This window comes from Vulpes lagopus, chromosome 13 (genome assembly GCF_018345385.1).
Source record: "Vulpes lagopus strain Blue_001 chromosome 13, ASM1834538v1, whole genome shotgun sequence".
Classification (NCBI taxonomy): domain Eukaryota; kingdom Metazoa; phylum Chordata; class Mammalia; order Carnivora; family Canidae; genus Vulpes; species Vulpes lagopus.
This window is the reverse complement of record NC_054836.1, coordinates 26,077,643-26,091,985: the sequence shown is the minus strand read 5'-3', so window position 1 is coordinate 26,091,985 and position 14,343 is coordinate 26,077,643. Positions and strand designations below refer to the sequence as shown.

Genomic DNA, 14,343 nt, shown 5'->3' with positions numbered 1-14,343 from the left:
ATGTTCCCTACTTATGGATTGGAGGAACAAATATTATGAAAATGTCTATACTTCCCAAAGCAGTCTACACGTTTAATGCAATGCCTAACAAAATATGAATAGTATTTTTCACAGAACTATAACAAATAATCCTAAAATTTGTGTGGGACCATAAAAGACCCTGAATAGCCAAAGCAACCTTGAAAAAGAAGAACAAAGCTGGCGGCATCACAATTCCGGACTTCAAGTTATATTGCACAGCTCTAGTGATCAAAACAGTGTGGTACTGGCACAAAAATAGACACATAGTTCAATAGAACAGAACAGAAAACTCAGAAATGAACCCACAAATATATGGTCAACTAATCTTCCATAAAGCAGGAAAAAATATCCAATGAGAAAAAGTCTTTTCAGCAAATGGTGTTGGGAAATCTGGACAGCAACATGCAAAAGAATGAAACTGGACTACTTTCTCACACTATACACAAAACAAATTCAAAGTGGGTTAAAGACCTAAATGTAAGACCTGAAACCATAAAAATCTTAGAGGAGGGCACAGACAGTAACCTCTTTGACACCAGCGATAGCAGCTTCTTTCTAGATAGGTGTCATAAAGCAAGGGAAACAAAAGCAAAAATGAACTATTGGGACTACGTCAAAATAAAAAGCTTCTGCACAGTGAAGGAAACAACAAAACTAAAAGATAATCTATGGAATGGGAGAAGATATTTGCAAATGACATAACTGAAAAAAGATTAAAGTCCAAAATATATAAAGAACTTATAAAAGTCAACACCCCCAAAAAAACAATAATCCAATTAAAAAGTGGGCAGGAGAGGGATGCCTGGGTGGCTCAGTTGGTTGGGTTTCAGCTAGGGTCGTGGTCTTAGAGTTATGGGATCAGGCTCCACATTGGGATCTGTGCTAGGTGTGGAGCCTGCTTAGAATTCTCTCTCTTCTTCTCCTTCTGCCCTTTCCTCTCAACCCCCTACCCCCCCCAAAAAAAAGTGGGCAGAAGACATAAATAGACATTTTTCAAAAGGAGACATACATAAAGGTGGCCAACAGACATATGAAAAGATGCTCAGTATCAATGATCATCAGGGAAATACAAATCAAAATTACAGTGAGATCTCACCTCATACCTGTCAGAATTGCTAAAATCAATAACACAAGCAACAAGTGTTGGCGAGGATGTAGAGAAAAAGGGAATCCTCTTGCCCAGTTGATGGGAATGCAAACTGGTGCAACCACTTTGAAAAATAGTATGGAGATTCCTCAAAAACTTAAAAATAGAACTATCCCGCAAACCAGCAATTGTACCACTAGGTATTTACCCAAGGAATACAAAAATCAAAGGGACATGTGCACCTCAGTGTTTATAGCAACATTATTCACAATAGCCAAATTATGGAAACCTCCCAAGTATCCACTGACTGATGAATGGATAAAAAAAGATGTAGTTTACACACAACCACACACACACATGCACATGCACGCACAGGTATTTTACTCAGCTATGAAAAAGAAATGAGATCTTGCAAAGGCCTGGATGAAGCTAGAGAGGATTATGCTAAATGAAATAAGTCAGGCAGAGAAAGACAAATGTCATATGATTTCAATCATATGTAGAATTTAAGAAATGAAACAAATGAATGATGGGATAAAAGAGAGAAAGAAGGAGAGAAGCAAACCAAGAAACAGACCTTTAACTATAGAGAACAAACTGATGGTTTGTTCTACCAGAGGAGAGGTTTGTGGGGGGACTGGTTAAATAGGTGATTGGGCTCAAGGAGTACGCTAGTTGTGATGAGTACTGGGTGATGTATGGAAGTGTTGAATCACTATATTGTACACTTGAATTACACTGTATGTTAATGAACTGGAATTTAAATAAAAACCTTAAAAAATAAAATAGTAAAATAATTACCTCTGAAATACTAGTGTCCTTTGCCTAAGCTATTGATAATATTTGGAAATAATTGGGATTTTTAAAATATATATACTTTTTTGCAAGCATTAAGTAGTTTGGCCACAGAATGCCATTGATTTGAAATGCCGTTGACTTTAGACATTTCTACAGCTTGATTCAGTTTCATAAACTGTTACTTTGAAATACAAAATGAATTATTACTGACCTTTTCAAGGGTTACATTTTTAAGTATCTCCTACTGGTTTAGATAAATTCATTTTCTAAACTACTGTCTGAAAAGAAAATGGAATTTGAAATTTGTTGCAACTCAAAATAGTGAGATGGGCTTGTTTTCCCACCTCAAACCATAATAAAGTCAAAGTATAAGATGTAAGTAGACTCTACCGTGTATTTGAAGAAGTTATGCTTTTCAAAATTTTGGTAAACACTGCCATAAGGTACCTCAGTCCTTTGGACTTTTCTCTACATCATTATTAATAGCCCAGAAGCCTTCTAAATGCCAGAAGTACATTCAAAACGTAGCATGGACATCTCTTTTCTATCTTCAGTGTTCCACAACTGACAAAGACCCAACTGGCACCTCTGCCCTCTTGGTTACCTGAGACTATTTTATACACTTCTAAAAATTCTTTCATTTCACCCTGCTCTTCATGCCAAATTTGCAATCCTATCTTTAATAAAAACAACAGGGTTACTTTAGTGGCTCAGTTGGTGAAGCACCTGACTCTCAATTTCGGTTCAGATCATGATCTCAGGGTAGTAAGATCGAGTGCCATATCGGGCTCCATGTTCGGCGTGGAGTCTGCCTCTCCTTCTCCCTCTGCTCCTCTTCCTTACTTGTGCTCTTACTCTCTCAAATAAATAAATAAAGTCTTTTAAAAACCAACTTTTTATATACTTTACTTAAAATTAGATAATATAATACGCATATCTTCTGATGCATCAAATTCACTTCTATGAATACTTCCAGCAAAAGTGCATACATATGTTCACCAAAAGGCATATTCTAGAATGTTCATAGCAATACTGTTAGCAATAGCTCCACATTAGAAAATATACACAATTCATCATAAATAAATAAGGATGAAAAAATAAGCCATAATATATTTATACCACAGAATTCTATATGTTAATTAGAATGGTCTTCAACAGCATGCAACAATATGGATGAATCTCACACCACATTTTAGAATGAACGAAAGCTTGCACACATGAGTAAACACTGTATGATTCCATTTACATGAAGTTTTTCAAAAGTACAACAGTTCTGCATTGTGAGAAATCAGGATAGTGGTTGCATATATGGGAAGGGATAGTGATTGGAAGGGGGAACAAAAGAGGGATCTGTGTTCATGTGTGTATTCAATGAACTTCATACTTATGAAATTGCACAAAAGATGCACTTTTGTGTATGGATACTAAAACAGCTGATGTGTATCTTTGGCAGAAACACAAGAGATAATATATATAAAGATAAGCTATAAATCTACTTCTCATCCAGATTCTACTGGTTCTGCCTGTGTCTTATGACAGCATTCCCTAATTTCTGTCCTACACACTTATCCATGCATAAAAGAGTACATGTTTGACTGGTGAAACCTGAATAAACTCAGTAGATTATATCAATCTCAGTATCTTGATTGAAATTATACTGTAGTTGACTATTGTAAGAAACTGGGGTAAGTAGACAGTGGACTTCTCCATCTCCATTATTTCTTACAATTATATGTGAATCCAAAATTACCTTGATAAAAAAATTTCAATAAAGAAAGAGGGACTGCTGAATAAACACAATATATTAAATTTCCAAAAGTGAGACCCTATCCCAAGTGAACTGTATCATGATGTCTGGGGTTGCTGGAAACCTGTACTTTTAGCATGTGTTCTAGGTAATTTATGAAAAGGCAAGGCTAGGAAATATTGTGTAATAACTGGCTAGCTTTTTAACACTTCTTAACAGAATATTTTGGTCACAAGCTCATAGGTTAAATTTCTCATATTGGTTTTTAGGTGGTCTTGTTTCACAATAATAAAATAAATCAGTGTTTGCTGATTCTCTTATGAATCTGCCTACAATAAAAAGAATGAAATACTTAGGAATAAATTTAACAAAAGAAGTTCAAGATGTATCCTCAAAAACTACATTGAAAGAAATTACAGACCTAAATAAATGCAAAGTATTCCCATGTATCTGAATTGTTAAGGTGGCAATTGATCGAGATCTTCAACACAATTCCTATCAAAATCCTAGCTGCCGTTCTGAGTGAAAATTGACAAGCTGATTCTAAAATTACCTTAGATTTTGCATATGGAAATGCAAGGGACCCAAAAAAGCTAAAATTATCTTGAAAAATAAGAATAAAGTAGGAGGACTCACGCATCCTGACTTCAAACCTTACTACAAAGTTACAATACTCAAGATGGTGTGGTATTAGCATAACGATCAATGGAATGACGTTTAGAATCCAGACATTAACTTTTACATTTGTGGTCAACTGGTTTTCAGCAAAATAATTCAATGTATAAAAAATAGTATTTTCAACAAATGGGCCTGGTATAACTTGCTAATCACATACAAATGAATGAAGTTGGACCCCCTTACAACTTTTACCATATACAAATATTAAGTGAATCACATACCTGAATGTGAGAGTTAAAACTCTAAAATCCCTAGAAGAAAACATAGGTGCAAATCTGAATTACCTCAGATTGGGTAATGGTTTCCTAGATGTGACATCAGAGCCCAAGCTCTCAAAGAAAAAAAAAATAGGTAAATTGGGCTCATTGACAGTTACAACTTTTGTTCTTCAAAGAATACTAAAATAAAAAAGACATGTTTTGACAAATGTAGAGATTAGGACAGTTATACCTTGCTAATGGTGGTGTAAAATGATGTGCTTTGGAAAACAGTTTGGCACTTCCTCAAAAAGTTAAATATAGTTATCATATGACCCAGCAATTCCACTCCTAGATATATGCCCATGAAAATTAAAAGCATGTCCACACAGAAACCTATACACAAATGTTCACAGCAGCATTATTCATAATATACAAAATAGGGAAACAACTAAAATACCCATACACTAATGAGTGGATAAACAAAATATGATCTGTCCATTCAATGGAACACTATTCAGTCATAAAAAGGAATGAAGTACTAACACATGCTTGAACCCTCACAAAGATGAATCCTGAAAACATTATACTAAGTAAAATAAGCCAATCGAGAAAAGCCACATAATGTTTGATTTCATTTTAGGAAATGTCCAGAATAGGTGCATTCTCATGGACAGAAAGTAGATGAGTAGTTGCCAGGTAATGGGGGAGGAGAAAATGAGAGGTAACTGCTAATGGCTAGAGGGTTTCTTTTTGTGGCAATGGAAATGTTCTAAAATTAGATAATGGTGATGATTGTATGACTTGGTGAATATATTAAAAACTGAGTCATGAGCTGATTTTTATCGTATATAAATTATATTTCAAAAACAAAATTGTAATCTACCTAGAGTCCCCTAGTACAAGTTGTTTATATTATCATTTTCAAAATTGAATCCTTGATGGCTGATGTAAAATGGTATAAGAACAAACCCTCGGCATATCAGAGTATTACACAGAACAACTATGCTTTTGACTCTTGACCGCAGGAAATTTAGCTTTTTCCACGTATTTGCCTAGAGAGTATATACAAGTGATAAATTGATATTTGAAATGCCAACTTGGTAATAAGGGACTGTTCCAGGAAAATGCACCCATTTCTCAAATCACATCTGTAGACTATTAAGTTAATTGGCTGTGTGATTTGATGGAATGAGTGCTGGACTAGACCCCATCTTTTACTGTGTGATCCTCCACTTGTCAATTATCTTTCTGCATTTGTTTTCCTATCTGTCCAATAGTATATCAATATGTATCCAATACATTTATAAGATTTTCAAGAGAATCAAATGAATATAAGATGTGAAATTGTTTTTTAAATTGACAGCACTAAAAATTATGAGACATTATTTATTTAACATCCTTCATTTTTCTTCTCCATATCTGATTTGCAAAGAAGGGGAAACATAAGGTGCTAAGTTAAATGGTTCCTTTTGGATGTTGATTGAGAGGGTCTGTCTTTCTTCTTGAGGAAGAACATTGCATGGACTCAAACACTTGGACTTGTGTGACATTAACAGACAGAATTTTACAGAAAACTGTTATAATTTTTTTAATGTATCATTCTGACAGCATGAGAACGATATAGCAGCAGACAGGTTATTGTCAATTAAACACGAGCTGTCAGAAAGTCAGAAATGCTGAAATATGGTGAGCATGAATCCTAAGCAGATCATATGGCAGCTGCTCAGCTGTTATTTTAACAGAGTCGCTGTATGTATGTGTCATTTTCCTGCAGAATTTCAGTCTCTAACAACGCAGACATCTTTGCATTTGCATGTTGCTGTCAAGTCAAACTTGGACCTTCTAAGTGAGCTAGAATGGTGGGTGGTAGTGGGCAAGTGACATGTGGAGAAGATGGCTCTCATCTGATTTTTTTTCATGCAGGTTACATTGAAGAGGCCTGCATCATCCCTTGTCCTTCCGATTGCAAGCTCAGTGAGTGGTCCAACTGGTCTCGCTGCAGTAAGTCCTGTGGAAGTGGTGTGAAGGTTCGTTCTAAATGGTTGCGTGAGAAACCATATAATGGAGGGAGGCCTTGCCCCAAGCTGGACCATGTCAACCAGGTATTCTCTACCATTGATTTTAATTAACGTATTATTTAGATTCACAAATCTATTTTTTTCTCCAAAATGGAGAATAAATAATAACCCTGAGTAAGACATTTAACCCATTTAATCCTTAGAATGCCTGAGTAAATAGAGGTATGTTGTTAAAATCCCAAATCAGATATATTATCTTTGCATTAGGAGATTTAGTACCTTGCATGTACATGCATATGAGTATAATTAAGTGGAAATTAAAATGACACCTACCTTTAAAATAATATCATAAAATTGTATCTAGCTGTGTGCTAAGAGCAAGATTGTCTCATTATTATAATTCCCCTAGACTCTCAGAAAAGATATCTCAATTACCAACTACTTAAATTAAAATGAAAGAAAGTATTTGGATTTGGGTCTGAAACTAGGAAATCTCTCTCTCACACACACACACACACACACACTCTCACTATCTCTCCCTCCCTCTCTCATCCCTCTATCTTTCCTTCTCGAAATAATAAAGGTGGAAGAGTACTTCCTGGATGGCTCAGTTGGTTGAGTGTCCAACTCTTAATTTCAACTTAGGCCATGATCTCAGGGTAGGTAGTAACATGGAGCCCCTTGTTGGGCTCCACGCTGAGTGTGGAGCCTGCTTAAGATTCTCTCTCTCCCTCTCCTTCTGCCCCTTCACACTCTCACCCTCTCTAAAAAATAAAACTAGGAAATATATATTGAATGTTCATTTAAATTTGCTTGATATAAAATAACTTAAGAAAAAAGAAAAATAAAGATGACCTCAAAGTCAGTGTACCAACGCTATCTACCAATTTAGTCTTTGACATTTTGAATTTTATTTGGAACTTTATTTTATTTTTGTATGCTCACTTCATTAGCTGCAGTTAATAGTTGTTACTTGTGTCCTATTGGAGATATAAAATGAAAAGACTAATAGAGGGAATTACGACTAATTCAAATGTAATATAAAATATAGACAATTATTATCATGATTGACCTATATGTGAACTAACAAAGAATAAATTTAATATTGTATTTGTAGATGTTAAGATATGTACTTATATTGTTACAATCAAATGAACCAAGTCATATATATAAACCAACCTTAAATATGTAGATAAGTTTCAGGCATACATAAACTCATTTTAATCTCCAAACACACTGCTTACCAGTACACATACTTTACTTCCCAAATTAACTTAAATTGTTAATGATAATAAAGATAAACTGTAGGATGTTCCCCTCTACCTGCTAAATGGAAGGCTGTCCAATTTGTGAATCTCATGAGAAAGCCAATTAGATCTTCAAAAATAATAAAGTAAAATAAAGGTACAGTCTAGAGAAAATCAAAATACATTTTGAATAAAAAAATTAAGGACAAAGAAAGTGGAGAATTGAATGCCATAGGAAGTACTTCTCTGAAAAAAATCTTGATTTTTTTTTTCCCTGAGTGAAGTTGCTGAATATGCCCTTAAGGTCAGCCATTGGTGACTAGTACACTACACTGCTGCCATCTACTGGTGAATGAGTTTTCCTGCCAGATTGAATACTTGCAAACAAGAAATTTCGGATAACATAACCCGAAAGAAACAAAATAACTGAAATGCAAGGTTTAAAATGTAAATATTTTTCTACAAGTTTTGAAATTTTAAAGTTCCATTGGTAAATTTAAATTGTAATAAATTCTGATCCATTGCCCTAATAAAGAGAAATTCTACAGAAATGTTCAGGGTGTGTGTGTGTGTGTGTGTGTGTGTGTGTGTACACAGCCAGTCAAACTCTCAATTAAAATGAGCTGTGTTTGCCTCAGCGTTGTTTTTACTAGTGAATTTTCAAAGGTTCAGGACCTTCTGCCAAGTTTTCTTTGCTATGAAAAGTCTTATACCTAAGCCATTTTTCTGTCACTCTCCAGCTCTGATAAAATTTAATACAGAGTTTGATGGAGACATTCAGGTACTTATTAATCAGCTTACTGGTGACATATCAAGGTGATATTCAGGTACTTATTAATCAGCTTACTGGTGACATAACATTAACAACTAAAAATTAAAGCTAAAATGAGAAGTAATAGATTCCTGACTATCTGAGTACAAATGTTCTACATTTAAAAATAGAAATTCCTAGGATTTTATCACCAAAATATTAGGAAAGTAAAGAATATGCAAAGGTTTGTGTTAACTTTGAAAATTGCAAATCACATGGATTTTTTACTACAATTATACATTCCTCAATTAAAAAAAATCAGAGGTCCATTGACTTGAAAATGGTTTTGAGGTACCATTTTCTAATTGAGGAAGGAAATTCTCATTTCCCAAGAAATGTAGATGGATGGATTGATTAAAATCAATAGATTAATCAAGCAGTCTATGGATAGATTTCACTCACAATTTGCATCACAGAGTAGTTGCCATCATTCATCAGTCCCCCATCATTCATCAGTCATACATACATATGGTATGTATTTTGAGGACTACTCAGTGTCTTAAGATTTCTTCATCCTGCCCATCTAATCTTTTCCTTGACCATGAAGTTTGCAATACTCATTTATGTATTTCAACTTTAAACAATAATAAGGAGTTGCTTTTTCTCTCCCAAGGCTTAATAAAGATATTCTAATAATTTACCCCCCCCAAAAAAGAAAATTAGACTTTTATATGTGGATGAAATGATATTTTAAATGTAGAATATGAATGTTTTCATTCAGCATACTGACATTTTTTCCTCATCTTTTTCCTCTCCCTTTTCTTCAATCCTGCTGAATGCCACCCCAGGCACAGGTAAGAATTCCTACACCCCCTGGTTCCTGGTAGGCTACTACTTGTTTTCCTTTTTTCTCCCAACTCCAGAGAATGTATTTCATTTCCTGCTATTGTCTTTTATCTTTTACAGGGAGAAAATATCATATTTTCTATAAAATTTTTGTTCTGCAGCTGTTCCCCACCCCCATCCACCGTGCCCCCTGGCCCAGCATGCCACCTGTGTTTTCTCACTTTATTATCAGGGCTGAGGTTCAGGGGTGGGGGGAACAAGCTTCACTTCACCAGCCCTGACAAGGCAGTGACACCTCTTGTTAATGCTGTCATGCTTCTCAGAGGGAAAGGGAAAGGCACAGGTGGGCTGAGGGTGGGTGGCAGGAAGTCGCTCTGAACTGGTTGGTATTCAGTCCAGTGGAGGAGATTCACATGAGCGCCATCAAAAGATTAGGAGAAATGCATTTCTCCTTCAGTGTTTCCCTTCCTCACAAATTGTAGGGTCATGTTTTACTCAGTAGTATTTAGTCCTATTTTAATACAGTACCCCATGTGAAGGTGATCCTGTATAACAATGATGGATTCCTATTCCAGCGCTGTATATTCTCTATTCTTACTTGCAATAGCTCAGCTTTATTCATTCACTAAAATTTGCACAAAAGAATAGCACCAAAGGGCTATTTATATCTATAGTTTCTGGAATTAAATAGTTACGTAAAATATACATACACTAGTGTGTGTGTGTTGTGTGAAATAGGAAATAGAGTTGAATTACCCTAGATTTTGAAATTATTTTAAAATACATTTTTCTTTAATGGTTGACTCAGCTGTGTTGCAGTGGATTACGGTTTATTTTATTCCCTCGATTTAGTCATTCTTCTCATTGAGAAAAAAAGTAATTGGTTCATTGTTCTAAAATCCTGAAACCAAACATACCAGTCTAAATGTGAGGCTTTCAGCCTTTATGGACACCAAAGCACAGACAGTTTGCTTTGTGTCATGTGGCGTTCCCTGCTTTGAGCTGTAGCTGTGTAATATGAGGCCAATTTCAGACCTTGGTTCCAAGCCCTAAATGATTGAAGGTTACTTTTTAAATGGTTTTGTTTCTTGTTATCATCTAATTGAGTTTTACATATGGAATGCAAAAAATATACAAATTCTTATTGCTCTATACATTCACTTGGAAAACAGGCCAAGTTATATTTCTTTGAAAACAGTTACTTTTATATGCTCATTTAATTCATTAATTCATTTATTCATTCATCTATCCAACAAATCTCTATAGAAGACCTAACATACGAGCACTCTGGCCTAAGTATTGAAGACACACAACACCGTGAACAAGATAGATGGCCCATGAAATCAGCACTGCGTGGTGAGGATCAGTACAGGAACGTACCCAATATGTCCCAGTGTGCTCCATTGGGTCAGATGTACCACTGTCATGTAATATAGGACCAAGGGAATACAACACAGCTAGCCTTTTACTACTAGAACTCTCAAGAGAGTTTCTATATTCCCATCTTAGAATAATGAACAATAAAGGAGAGGAGTGAAAATAGTGCAACAAGAATACAATGTTTGTTGTGATGTTCCGTGCCCCTGCCCACTCTCAGCGGGTTCCCTGAGGAGAAATCCCAGAAAACTGTGTGTGTTTCAGGTGTATGAAGTCGTCCCTTGCCACAGCGACTGCAACCAGTACATATGGGTCACAGAGCCATGGAGCATCTGCAAAGTGACCTTTGTCAACATGCGAGATAACTGTGGAGAGGGTGTGCAAACCCGAAAAGTGAGGTAAGGGTGAGCCTCATTGTGCAGAAACAGAACACACTACCACCTCCCAGCCTCATGTAGGCCAGCGTGGGGCTCTCACTCCTCCCTGGTCTCCTGCATTAAACTCTCTTTAGTTTTATTTCCAGGGAATCTGTGTTCATGGAATATTCTAAGGGCATCTGTTTCAAGCAGCAAGTTGTCACACTGGGCCTCCTGACAGGAAGCCTCACTTGAAGGTCCTCCTGAAGAGAAGGATCCTCATAGTGAATGCAAGCTGAATGAATGCAAATTTTTCCAACCCCAAAAACTTTGTTCTTAAAAGCCAAAAAGATTTCTGTCTGCTTTTTAGTGATAATCTGTGATAAACCCTTGCTCCTTTGTGTCATTCAAATGGCTAACTTTTGAATATTCCCACCTCCTCCAGGAAGCCTTCCTAATATTCCGTGCTGCTCATTTGTTCTATGACCATGCCACGGAGGAGGCAACCACCAGCCACGTGGTGGCTATTTCACTTTAAATTTAAACTAGTTAAAATTAAATTAAATTGAAAATATGTTTCCTCAGCCACGCTGGACATATTTCAAGTGCTCAATAGCTGAGGGGGCTAATAGCTATGCTGTCAGACAGCAGAACTATAGAGCATTTCCATCATCACAGAAAGTTCTGTTGAGTGGTGTTGCTGTACAGTACCCCACTTCCCCCTCATTGTTTTGAAAAGATCCATTTACCGTCTGTTGTTTTTATTAAACTCTATAATTTTCTCCAAACAGAGACCTTGTCATATTTCTAGAAATTTCCTAACACCTAATACAATTTTGATACTCATTAAATTTTCCCTCCAGTATCTGTATATGACTCTTAAGGGCTCTGGAACCCTACAAAACAAGTCTATGAGGTTTTATTATCTCTACTTTGTGGAGTAGATTCAGAAGTACTGAGTAATTTACCAAGAACACTCATCTAGTAAAGTGACAGAGTTGTCACTCTTTATACCAGTTTCTTCTAACCCTGCCGAGTGATACACCGTAAAAACATGTGTAAAAACATACAGAATTTGACGACTTATCTAGTGGACAAGCCCACTGCTACTCATGACCTAACTTTTCATGAATTTAAGATTTATGTTTCTCAATAGAAAAATAGAGTGAATTAACATTTATATCGTAAAACTTTGGCACACTGTATAATTTGCTTCCAATAAAAATAATTTTTCTTTTTCACAAGCCCTCTGAATTCTTAAGCTATTTTTCTGAGGAACTTAATAAAGGTAGATGAGCGATTAGAAGGTAACAAGTTGATAGGGAAACATAGGGAAAAGACAGAGATTCCATTTTCCACCATTCCCTTGCAAATTCAAAATTTCTCCTCCAAATTTAAAAATATTTTCCTTATAAAAATATTTTGATCAAGTTGGGTTTTTCATTAGTAAGAAAAATTATAATACTATTTCTTTCAATTTTCTCTTCAACGATCTGTGTACATGCTTTTTTTTTTTTGCTTTATAAATAATACTCTCAACATTTCCAAATACATCTTAACCAAAGTAACTTTTGAGATCTATTCATTTTCTCAGTAAACATCTTTAATGTCAATAGAGAAAAGGGAAGGTCAGTATTGATTGTGATCTTTGATCATGTAATGTTTCTATTTGTTACTGATTGAGTAGTAAACCTCTCTAACCTTATTCTCTGCTAATTAAGGTCAAAATGTCTTGCTTATATGCAAGCATTGAGTGACATTTCAGGATAGAAGAGTCTATAAGAGAGCAAGTACCAATTTATCCAGTGTCATTCTTTTTCTTTTAGGATTATATGACATATCAAAGGCTGGTGGCAGAAGTGATTTTTCCTGGTGGGAAGGGATATTTTTCACAGACATTTTTTTTTAAGAATTTCTAGCACATGGTGATAATAAAAAACAGGTAATAAAGAGCAAGAGATTTGATTATCTTTATTGTTGCTTTTGAATTCTCTGCAGACAATGTACCCCCTTACTGTCATACCTATGACGGGCCTCAGGCCCTGCGCTTTGCCTCCAGCTTGGTTCTGAACTATGTATTTCTAATACAGTTCAATTTTTCTCACAGCATAATTCCTTGTCCTGTGGAAAGGAGAAAGGCCAAGAATTTGGAGGAAAGCAAATGAACTTAAAGTGCTTTAGTGCTTTCCTTTGTGCTGAAAACCTGATGTGAATCTTGATTCTGTATTCTAGAGTGATTTTAAAAACTAATACCAAATAAAGTAAATAAAACATAAATAATTTGAATATCAACAATAAGGCCATTTTTAACAATCGTGGCATATTGAAGTGATGGCATTCAAATATAGTCATTAAAAATTATACCTTCGTTGGGGCACCTGGGTTGCACAGTCGGTTAGGCACCTGACTCCTGGTTTGGGCTCCTGTCCTGATTTCAGGCTCATGAGATCAAGCCCTGAGTTGCTGAGCAAGAAAAAGAGTTGGCTTGAGTTCTCTCTTCCCTCTATCCCTCCCTCCTCAAATAAGTAAATCATTTTTTAAAGATTTTATTTATCTATTAGAGACACACAGAGAGAGAGAGAGAGAGAGGGGGGGCAGACACAGGCAGAGGGAGAAGCAGGCTCTATGCAGGGAGCCCGACATGGGTCTCAATCCCGGGTCTCCAGGATTAAGCCTGCCCTGGGCTGAAGGCGGAGCTAAACTGCTGAGCCCCCCCGGGCTGCCTAAGTAAATCATTCTTAAAAAAAGAATTATATCTTAGGAAAATAGTTGGTGACAGGAAAAGATGTTCATATTATTGGTTTTTTAAATGGTACAAATAGTATACAAAATTTGCTCTATTTTATGAAATGAAATATATGCTTAAATAGAATAAATAGTCTTTAAAGAGTGGTTTTCTCTGAGTGATTTTTTGTTTTTGTTTGTTTCTTCTGATTTTCCTAAGCTGAATGAATTAGCTATGTAATAAAAAATTAAAGGAGAAAAGCGTGTGAAAATGTAGTTTTATGTACATAACTACTTAAAAGAGTATTGAACATCTGTCTTTAACTCTGGATCAATAGGTAATTTTGCAAGTTAATCCTTGTACCCTGTGTCAATGACTACCATGAATACAATCTTTTCTTAGTGACAAACTTATCTTTTGAGCATTAAATTCTGTTCCATGTCATCTCAAAGCTGCTCCACATCCTCTCAAAGTTGCCATCAACAGAATATT

At 35.7% G+C, this 14,343-nt stretch overlaps 1 protein-coding gene across 4 annotated transcripts in view; it reads left to right on the top strand.

Annotated features, from left to right (window-relative positions):
• Window positions 1-14,343, top strand: part of THSD7A (thrombospondin type 1 domain containing 7A) — a 423,880-nt gene that overhangs the window by 376,223 nt on the left and 33,314 nt on the right. For all 4 annotated transcript variants that reach the window (XM_041727876.1, XM_041727875.1, XM_041727874.1 and 1 more), the window contains 3 exons: window positions 6,455-6,633; window positions 9,396-9,401; window positions 11,035-11,168. In XM_041727876.1, coding sequence (XP_041583810.1) covers window positions 6,455-6,633; window positions 9,396-9,401; window positions 11,035-11,168 — 319 coding nt within the window. The remainder of the gene's footprint in view (window positions 1-6,454; window positions 6,634-9,395; window positions 9,402-11,034; window positions 11,169-14,343) is intronic.